General features: G+C 48.7%; 1 protein-coding gene across 1 annotated transcript; it reads right to left on the bottom strand.

Moving 5' to 3' along the window:
- Window positions 1–3,199: 3,199 nt before the first annotated feature.
- On the bottom strand, window positions 3,200–6,705 carry LOC138301769 (uncharacterized). The gene is made up of 2 exons (XM_069242277.1): window positions 4,482–6,705; window positions 3,200–3,955 (listed from the first exon to the last, which is right to left on the bottom strand). Exons 1-2 carry the CDS (start codon window positions 5,618–5,620, stop codon window positions 3,844–3,846), a joined length of 1,251 nt encoding a protein of 416 aa, XP_069098378.1. The 5' UTR covers window positions 5,621–6,705; the 3' UTR covers window positions 3,200–3,843.
- Window positions 6,706–11,311: the final 4,606 nt, after the last annotated feature.

Below are 11,311 nucleotides of genomic sequence, written 5' to 3' on the forward strand. Positions count from 1 at the left end.
AGGTGAGGGAAAGAGGTCAAGGTTGGATAGGAAATGTTTCTTGGGAACACTGGGACGGGTAGCTGGAGGGGGTTTGGGAGTAGAGGAAGAGGTTGTGGTTGTAGGAGGTGTTCGTTTGGTGACTTTGGGTGAAGGTGCATGCGCTGGAGGCTGTCGTGAGGTGGATGGCTGTTGGGTGGGTGTGTGCCGGCGTTTGTGTATCTTGGGAGGTGGCGTCACAGACACACTGGGAGAGGACACAGGGGACGTGTGAATGGCAGTGGGGGTGGTGACTGCACGTGAGCGGGGTGTGGTGGTGTGTGTGTTGGTGATAGAAGTAGTGGCTGTAGATGTAGTGCATGCAGGTGAGAGTGTAGATGAGACTGGGAGGGAGGAGGGAGACGAGGAGGAGGGGGACACAGTGGAGGCAGTGGATGTTGGTGTGTCTGCATGTGTGTGATGCTTGCGTGAGTGCCTGTGGGATGTGTGGTGCTTATGTTTGCCAGAGCTTCCCTTGTGTGTTGACGTGTGTGCATGCTGGTCTGAAGGTGTGCTTGGGATAGGCTGAGGTAGAGGGGATTGGGTCTGGGTGGAGGAAGTTGGAGGGGGGAGGCTAGAGACAGGGACAATGGCTGCCATCAGTGCTGAGGCCAGAGTCTGAAAAGCTTGCTGAAGGGCCGCCTGACCAGAATGAATGCCCTCCAGGAATGCATTTGTTTGTTGCAACTGCCTTTCTACACCCTGGATGGCATTCAAAATGGTAGACTGCCCAACAATGAGGGACCTGAGGAGGTCAATGGCCTCCTCACTGAGGGCAGCAGGGGTGACTGGGGCAGGGGCTGAGGTGCCTGGGGCAAAGGTTATGCCCACCCTCCTTGGTGAGCGGGCACGGGGCAAAGGCTGAGGGGCTGCTGGGAGGGTGGTGCTGGTAGTGTAGGTGGCGGCTGTACCTGTAGATGCGGGGGCACAGATGTGACCGCCACCACAAGGGAGCTCCCATCAGAGGACGAGTCCGTATCACTGGTCTCAGCTCCTGTCCCTGCCGTGGAGCTCCCCTCGCCCTCCGTCCCACTGGTGAACTCCGAGTCCGTTGTCTCGACCTCCAGGGCCATGTGGGATGCAGCTCCCTCCTGCTCCAGTGCCACTGCTCCTCCGCCTGATGATGCTAATGCACACAAGAACAGGGAGACCACAAAAAGGAGGGGGACGACAGAAGAAAGACATGTTGAGTGCATGCATTACCGCTACCGTTGGCGGACACAACAGACACGGAAGCACCCTGCACTAAGCCGCACACTTGGGCTCCACTGTTCAATCCCTGGGATATGGACTACAATGCTATGGCCGACATCTGCACACATGGATGACACAGGAGCCTGACTAGGTGTACTTGGCACTGTACACAGGTGGGGTGGGGTTCCACAGGGTCTGCCAGAACAAGGGGACCTAACTAGCACACTTGCCCTGGCCTAGGGAAACCCACAGCCCACCTCCCTCACCCAGACACCTCCACTGCACGCAAAATCAGCAGAATGAGAGTGTACTCACCACATTGTGGCTGCTGTGATGCCCTCAAGCACCCATCCAACTCCGGGTACGCCACTGCCAGAATCCTGAACATCGGGGGTCATGGTGCGACAGGCACCCCTCCCACGTTGGGAGGCCATCCCCAGCTGGGCCTCCGCCGTCTTCTTGCTCCAGCGGCGAATTTCCTCCCTTCTCTTACGGCAGTGGGTGCTCCGTCTGTGGTAGACCCCCAGGGTCTGGACGTCCTTGGCAATGGCACGCCAAATATCCTTTTTCTGGTGGGCACTGACCTACATGAATTGTACAGGGAGAAAAGGAAAGTTATTACCAACTGCACCGTGACAGTCATTGGCCCCCATCCCTACCCTTGCCATGTGGCACATACACTCACCGTCGTTTCATGCATGCCTCAATCTCCCCCCCCCCCTATCTTTCATCCACCCCACTCCACACAGGCATAGCCCATACAGCATGCTCCCAGTGTACTTACCTGTTTGTCTGGAGGACCGTAGAGTAGCGTGTACTGGGGGAGGACACCATCCACGAGTTTCTCCAACCCCTCCGATGTGAAGGCAGGGGCCCTTTCCCCAGACGCACAAGCCATTGTCTCTTCCAGACCGAGGTCACAGCAGCACTTGCAGTGTAGGTCCTCGCCTGTCGAAGATCAGGTATTGAGTGATTGAACAGATAGAAAATGGCGTACCGTCACCACCGGCGTACATCGTCATTGGCTCCTGGGACCCATAGGGTCCAATGTTAACCAATGCAGAATTGCGCCGCTGTAGTGCTTTCCTCTTATTTTAGTTTCTAAGCACTAACATAACACAACAGAAATGCACTTCTGAGGTCAAAGAAGACTTTTATTGTTATTTTATTCTTCCCCAACCACAATGTTTATGAATGAATGACGAATTAGTAGCTTTCAAGTCCGCGTTAATCAAACAAAATATATCAGTTTGCAATATACACAGCAGGTTATATTTATAAGATATTGAATGCAAAGCAAAACAAATACTTCACCGTGTAGGAACTATTTACAGCTACATCTTTCTAAGGTCTGCAAGCTGAGACCCCTGTCAGCCGCGAGAAAGAGTGTCATCTACCCACACGGGATGCTGGCAACTGGCGCCAAGCTCCAGCACGAGGTCCGGCAGATTCGAAGCTGACTCTCTGCAGCCTGTTACATTCGTTACAAAGGTGTGCCCCCTCCTCTCAGACCTGGGAAACTGAGCAAGCCTTTTGGAGACTGGCCAGGTCTCCAAGACTACTCCTGTTCCCAAGCTCAAGGGAAGAGAAACGACGCCCATGTACTCTCTCTTATCAAGTCTAGTCTACTGTGAGAGCAAAACATCTTGGTTCTCTGGTGCAAAAACACAGCTTGGAAAAATACAGAACTCCACGTTAAAGGCAATGGGCAGCTAACCTAAATATCAAATGCAATGTCATGTTAAAGGCAATAGGCAGCTAACCTAAATATCAAATGCAATGTCTAGTGTCATGTCAAAGCCAATAGGCATCTAAGCTGAATACAAAATACAATGTCTTATATCATGTCAAAGCCCATAGGCAGCTGAGCTGAATACAAAATGCAATGTATAATATCATGTCAAAGCCAATAGGCAGCTGAGCTGAATATCATGTCAAAGCCAATAGGCAGTTAAGCTGAATACAAAATGCAATATATAATATCATGTCAAAGCCAATAGGCGGCTAGACTGGATACAGCATGTCAAAGCCAATAGGCAGAATACAGAATGTAATGGCTAATGCAATGTCAAAGCCCATAGGCGGCTCAACTGAACAAAACATACCATGTGCTACTGGTGAACATTGAGCAACTAATATGCGCAGTGGTGAAACACAAAGTCATTGGTCAAAACAAAACTTTATCAAATGGCAGGACATTCCGCCCTTTGACCAATGAATTTTTGTTTCACATATCTCATATTTCAAACAAACAAAAAAAAAACATCAGCACAAAAAAAAAAACATTATGATCAAATCAAATTTCAATGATCAAAGCAATCCCTGTAAAGCAATAGAAGTGAATTAACACATTGATCTCATAACCTTTCACATCAGATACATCTACATAGAAAAGACTGGGCAATTTTTTTTTTTCTTTTTCTGAATGAGTCTCTAATTCAACAGTGTTAGCAATTTGATGTGGCATGAGTTCTGCTCATGTAAAGGTGCACGGTCCACCTGAAAGGTTTTCTGGAAGGTAAGCAAAAGTCAGAGTTCCATACGAGAGGGGAAAAAAAAAAAACACAGCAAACAAGTTGAACTTGAACTGAAGGCGCAGTTTGCGCAAAATGGATCCATGGTGCTGGCACTTTACTCAGCCAGGTTCAGGTTGGGGATTCGGTCCCTTCCCCGACCCCACACGCACACACCGGAAGGGGGACCACACAGCGCACTCAGGGACAGTGGCGAAACGTGGTCGGATCTGCAAAAGAAACAAGTATGACTTTTCTTGCAAATAACATTTTTCATTTAAACTGCACCCTTCCTCTTTCTTTCCCTGTTTTATAATCAGCAGGACGTTTTTGGGGCCCTTTGTTATATTTTCTGCAGGTTCTGGAGGGTCACTTGGGGCTTCAGCCCACACATCAGTACTGAGGTTTTTATCTGCTGCGCCACAGCTTCCTTTTTCTTGCACTGTCAGAAGGGCTGGGGCAGACTCATTCTTTACCAAACCTCCATTCACTGCACTTTTGTCAATTTGGGCCATTCTGTCTCCAATTTGTATGAATGAATCAGATTCTTTTCTAGGTATCAGCATAATTTCGATTTTTCCTTGGTAATTTGCAGCAATCACTCTCCCTAAAACCTGATCAATTTGCCATTTCTGTTCTGGTAACTTTCCTCTCCCCAACTGCTCTGTGACTGCTTGCATGACAGATTGCTTTTGTGCGTGCTGCACAGTTTTTATCAAATCTAGGGGAATGGGCATCTCTCTCATCTCTGCCCACCTGTAAGTGGCCTTTTCACATTTCTGGGGCACCCACATAGCCATCCCCACTAAGGCAGAATTCTGGGTGAACACTTCTCTCTCTGCATTTTTCTCATTAACATCTGCAAGGTAATTGAACCAGTTAGGTGCTAAAACATTATCAAAGAACCAAAAATCAGCATAAAAATGACACATCTCACGTAGCTCTTGCTTTAAAATCTGACACACATTATACAACTCTGTTCCTTCTACGGTGCCAGAAAACAACATTTCAGTCAATGAATCATCAGTAAAACAAACATGCTTTTTATCTTCAGTAGACACGAATTCAAATGGTGCACACAATTTCATTGGTAACTCTTTTATCTGTGGTACTCTAGCCCTGTCTTGCAAGTACCAGATCCATTGTATGATTCTAGCTAGGGGCAGTATTTTCTTTCCTTGTTCATGATTTAAATGTACATCAGTTTTTCCTTCTTGCACTGCGCAGAAACCTGAAGTCTGCATTATTTCATTTGCCAAATCACAAGCGCGCAGCTGCATATAATTTTTCACAGTGACCATATACAAAAGTGTTAGGATTTCACTCAAATGAGGGCTATTCTTTTTCCAAAAATCAAACAAGCTAATGAAACTCGCGGTGTCTTGCTCTAAAATCCTTCGTTTTACTTGTGCATTTTGCAACGGTAACTCGTAAATCACATTCTGGTCTCTCTCCTCCCTGTTATCAGTTAAGGAATGCATTTTGGCTGCCAAAAACCCTGGCTCACATGGAAACTCAGTGCAGCTCGGAGCTGTCTTAACCCCCTCATTACTGGAATGGGACAAGAAAGATTCTTCATTTTTATAACTTTCAGCATTATTTTGAATTATTGTATCCTGGCTAATTTGCTCACGTAAATTCCTATTTTCATGTTCCAACTTCCTACATTTCTCCTGCATTTCTCTGTAAGCAGATAAAGGTATCCAGACCTTTCTGTCATCATTACTTCCAAAACACACTTTTTCTACATATATACAACGGGAATTATTTCTCAAAACATTATCAGGCCTTTTAGCTACACATGCATTTTCTTCTGTAATTCCCCAAACAGAAAACAATTCACAGTTTTTCTTAGCACCATCAGGCAGTTCATCAACACATGTATTCTCAGACATGGTCTGCCGTGCTACTGTGATTCTCCAAACAGAAAACAATTTCTGTAATTCTCCAAACAACAAAAAACAATTACACTTTTAAAGTGTGCACTTAGAAATCTACTAACTCGTCAAACCCCTTCTTAATCACCTCTTAATGACCGACCCCACTCCTGGTACCAATTGTAGTGCTTTCCTCTTATTTTAGTTTCTAAGCACTAACATAACACAACAGAAATGCACTTCTGAGGTCAAAGAAGACTTTTATTGTTATTTTATTCTTCCCCAACCACAATGTTTATGAATGAATGACGAATTAGTAGCTTTCAAGTCCGCGTTAATCAAACAAAATATATCAGTTTGCAATATACACAGCAGGTTATATTTATAAGATATTGAATGCAAAGCAAAACAAATACTTCACCGTGTAGGAACTATTTACAGCTACATCTTTCTAAGGTCTGCAAGCTGAGACCCCTGTCAGCCGCGAGAAAGAGTGTCATCTACCCACACGGGATGCTGGCAACTGGCGCCAAGCTCCAGCACGAGGTCCGGCAGATTCGAATCTGACTCTCTGCAGCCTGTTACATTCGTTACAAAGGTGTGCCCCCTCCTCTCAGACCTGGGAAACTGAGCAAGCCTTTTGGAGACTGGCCAGGTCTCCAAGACTACTCCTGTTCCCAAGCTCAAGGGAAGAGAAACGACGCCCATGTACTCTCTCTTATCAAGTCTAGTCTACTGTGAGAGCAAAACATCTTGGTTCTCTGGTGCAAAAACACAGCTTGGAAAAATACAGAACTCCACGTTAAAGGCAATGGGCAGCTAACCTAAATATCAAATGCAATGTCATGTTAAAGGCAATAGGCAGCTAACCTAAATATCAAATGCAATGTCTAGTGTCATGTCAAAGCCAATAGGCATCTAAGCTGAATACAAAATACAATGTCTTATATCATGTCAAAGCCCATAGGCAGCTGAGCTGAATACAAAATGCAATGTATAATATCATGTCAAAGCCAATAGGCAGCTGAGCTGAATATCATGTCAAAGCCAATAGGCAGTTAAGCTGAATACAAAATGCAATATATAATATCATGTCAAAGCCAATAGGCGGCTAGACTGGATACAGCATGTCAAAGCCAATAGGCAGAATACAGAATGTAATGGCTAATGCAATGTCAAAGCCCATAGGCGGCTCAACTGAACAAAACATACCATGTGCTACTGGTGAACATTGAGCAACTAATATGCGCAGTGGTGAAACACAAAGTCATTGGTCAAAACAAAACTTTATCAAATGGCAGGACAGCCGCGATCTTCAACCGACTGCCGTGGCGGTGTACAACGCCAGCGCAGTTACCTCACATCCCATTGTCCCACTTTACAGGTCAGGCAGCCGCTATTTCAGGGGACCACATGGCTTAATTTTTAACTGCGTCACACATACCTAGGCCTTGCCTCAACACTCATACAGGCCAAATTTCGGATTATGATTCGTGTTCTGTGTAAGCTGTGGGTACATACCTCTGAGTTTGTTGACTCTGTGCTCGCTGTTGTCCTTCATAGGCACCGTCCGCTGGGACATGTGAGGAGATGGCGGCATCCTCCGGTGTACAGACCGCTGGTGGACCTGTCCACAATGGAGGAAAGACATGTGATCATCACCTACAGGCTTGATCGTGCCACAATCCTGGAACTGTGTGCCCAGCTGGAGCCAGACCTGATGTCAGCTATCCGCCATCCCACAGGAATCCCCCCTCAAGTGCAGGTCCTGTCAGTACTCCATTTCCTTGCAAGTGGGTCATTTCAAACAACAGTGGCCATAGCATCAGGGATGTCCCAGCCTATGTTTTCCAACGTGTTGTCCAGAGTGTTGTCTGCCCTGCTGAAACACAAGTGGTGCTACATCGTTTTCCCTCAGGTGGAGGATTTGCCTACAGTGAAAGGTGACTTCTATGCCCTGGGACATATCCCCAACATCATAGGTGCCATTGATGGGACACATGTGGCTTTGGTACCCCCCCCGCAGGAGTGAACAGGTGTACTGAAACCGGCAGAGTTATCATTCCATGAATGTGCAGATGGTGTGTTTGGCCGAACAGTACATCTCCCATGTTAATGCCATATTCCCTGGCTCAGTGCATGACGCTTACATCCTGCAGAAAAGCAGCATCCCTTATGTGATGGGGCAACTCCAGAGGCACTGTGTGTGGCTATTAGGTGAGCACCTGGAAGCAAGTCAGTGGGAAAGGTTGTCTGGGTCTGGGGATCTGGGGATATCTGGGGATAGGGGCTATCCCTACAGGTTAGTGTGTGTCCCTCGCCATTTGCAGGTGACTCTGGTTACCCCAACCTGTCACGGCTACTGACCCCAGTGAGGAATCCCAGGACAAGGGCAAAGGAACGCTACAATGAGGCCCATGGGCGAACTCGGCGGATTATAGAGTGGACCTTCGGCCTCCTGAAGGCCAGGTTCAGGTGCCTCCATATGACAGGTGGATCCCTATTCTACTCACCAAAGAAGGTGTGCCAGATCATCGTGGCCTGCTGTATGCTTCACAACTTAGCTTTGCGACGACAGGTGCCTTTTCTGCAGGAGGATGGTCCAGATGGCGGTGTTGTTGCAGCTGTGGAGCCTGTGGACAGTGAAGACGAGGAAGCAGAAGAAGAGGACATCGACAACAGGATATCGGTGATCCTGCAATATTTCCAGTGAGACACAGGTAAGAATACAAACCTGCTTACTACATGTACTTTAACACTACTACCTCTCAACTGTCTGTCGTTTTCACTCAGTGTATGGTCACTGAGTGTCACTTTCCCTTACGATTTCACAGATGTGGGTCCCACTGTGTGACATCTGCTTTGTTTCCTCATGGACTAGAGCTGCTGTGACATAGGTATGTTGACATTACATTTGAAATAGCATTTTGACACTGTAATTGCTAATACACTATTTTGAAATCACAGACTGACTCCAGATTGTTTTGTGCTTCAAGGGTGTTTATTTAAGTGCTCAATATTGGAGGGGGTTGTAAAATGGTGAGGGCTGATGGTGGAGGAATGTCCATGGCAGAGTCCTGTCTATTAGTCTCACAGGTGCATTGCCCAAATGGGCATAGGAAGTGGAGCTGGGGCAGTTTGAGGATGGACAGGGTGACAAAGTGGGACAGAAGGATGTCATTCAGGGTGGTCTCATTTCTTGGCGGGGTTCTTGGCATCGTTCTCCGTCTTTGTCCTGGATCTCAGGGACCGTTTGCGGGGTGGTTCACCCTCTGCAGGGGGTGGGGTGGTGGTGTGGTGGTCCTGTGGCAGTGCCTCCTGTACACTAGCACTGGCAGAGATGGTGGGCAGTTCATCGTCCAGGCTAGTGTCAGGGGCCCCTTGTTGTGCTGCAGTGTCCCTCCTGGTGTTGAGGTCTTCCTTCAGCACCCCTACGATGGTACCCAGGGTGCAATTGATGGATCTGAGTTCCTCCCTGAAGCCCAAATACTGTTCCTCCTGCAGGCGCTGGGTCTCCTGAAACTTGGCCAGTACCGTTGCCATCGTCTCCTGGGAATGGTGGTAGGCTCCCATAATGTTGGAGAGGGCCTCGTGGAGTTTGGGTTCCCTTGGCCTGTCCTCCCCCTGTCGCACAGCAGCCCTCCCAGTTCCCCTGTGTTCCTGGGCCTCCGTCCCCTGGACTGTGTGCCCACTGCCACTGCCCCCAGGTCCCTGTTGTTGTTGGGGTGGTGGGTTAGCCTGGGTTCCCTGTAGTGGTGGACACACTGCTGATTGACGTGTCCTGGGGACAGAGGTATGGGCTCGCTGGGTGGGTGCTGTGCTGTGCTGGTGTTTCCAGAGGGGGGAAACTCTGTGGTGGCCTGTGACTGTGTCGGGGAACCGACTGTCCAGAGGTCCCAGATGGGCCGGGCTGGTCATCTAGATCCAGTTGGACAGAGCTGCTGTCATCACTGTGCGCCTCTTCTGTTGGTGGTGTGGACATGTGTGGACCCTCCTGTCCGGTGACGTTGGGTAGGGGTCCTTCAGGGGTATAAAAGGATGTTTATTACATCTGTGTGTGGCATGGTGTGCAATGGGTGGGTGACCCCGTGTACCCCAGTGCTTGCATTCCTGTGTGGGTCCTTGTGTGATGGTGGTTTAGGGGGGTGTATGGGTATGTGCAGTGGCCATGCTTTGGTGATGGGTGTCCATACTTTGTAGTTGCATGCAGGGCTTGGTGTTAGGATGTGTGGTTTGTGATGTTGGGACATTTGTGAGGAGTTGGAGTGATGGGGGTGAGGGTGAGTGTGGGGGTATGTGATAGCATGCAAGTAGGGTGGGGGATGTGATAGCTAAGATTTGACTTACCAGAGTCCATTCCTCCATCTACTCCTGCGAGGCCCTCAGGAGGCAGAATCGCCAAGACCTGCTCCTCCCATGTTGTTAGTTGTGGGGGAGGAGGTTGGGGTCCGGCACCAGTCCGCTGAACCGCAAGGTGGTGTCTTGAGATCATGGAACACACCTTCCCCCATAGGTCGTTCCACCTCTTCCTGATGTCATCCGTATTTCTTGGGTGCTGTCCCACTGCGTTGACCCTGGTCACTATTCTGCACCATAGCTCCATCTTCCTAGCTATGGAGGTGTGCTACACCTGTGATCCGAATAGCTGTGGCTCTACCCGAACGATTTCCTCCACCATGACCCTGAGCTCCTCCTCAGAGAACCTGGGGTGTCTTTGCCATGCCATGGGGTGGTGTGGGTGATGTGTTGGGTGGTGTGTGTAGTGATAAGTGGGGTGATATTTAGTGGTGTGTTGTGTGAGGTGCGTGGAAGTTATGTGGGTGATGGTATTGTGTGCCTGTGGATGCTTGGTAGTTGTTTGTAGTGTCTCTCTCTGGCCTTCTCTCTGTAATTTTGTCGTAGGGGTTGGTGGGTGATGTGGGGGGTGTTTTATATTGTAATGGGTGTGTGAGAGTGGTGTGTGTATGTGTATCAGGTGTGTGTATTTCGAATTGTCCAATGTGGTAGTGTTTTGTAAATGTGTGTGTATTTTGAGCGCGGCAGTGTGTACCGCCAATAGAATACCGCGGTTGAAAGACCGCCACGTGGATTCGTGTGTCGTGATAGTGTGGGCGTATTTCTGTTGGATTGACGGTGGAGGTTTTGTTTTCACCCGTTTCTCACTGACCTTTGGTGTGGCGGACTTCTGTGGGTGTCTGAATTTTGGCAGATTCCGAGCAGTGGGTCATAATGACCATGGCGGAATTCCGCTGCCGCGGCGGTGTGTTGGCGGTCTTCTGCACAGCGGTAAATGGCTTTTACCGCCAATGTTGTAATGACCCCCTATATGTTACACCTCGGTGGCTGAGAGCTCGAATGACACTGTAGCCTGCACTGTATCAGCTTGGGATGAGCTCAGACGCTGAGCCCGAACTGAACTTCTGTTCACCCCATCGATGCCCCTCATAGACAACCACTCCTTGCCTATTACAGCTGATGCAGGTACGCGTGCACTGCTGCATGCCCGCAGCTGACAACTATGGGGGCGATATACCCAAATGGCACATTTATAGAGCCGGAGCACGCCCTGCAGGCTCCTGATGACCCCCCTGTTGCACAATTTCACCTATAACCAAATGCAAGCAACTGTTCGCTCACAGCACAGCTCCTTTCTAAAGGCTCCTGCGACGCTTCAGGCTCTGGAGATGATACTCACTACACCCTACCCAC

The sequence above is a fragment of the Pleurodeles waltl genome, chromosome 1_2 (assembly GCF_031143425.1).
Source record: "Pleurodeles waltl isolate 20211129_DDA chromosome 1_2, aPleWal1.hap1.20221129, whole genome shotgun sequence".
NCBI classification, from domain to species: Eukaryota; Metazoa; Chordata; class Amphibia; order Caudata; family Salamandridae; genus Pleurodeles; species Pleurodeles waltl.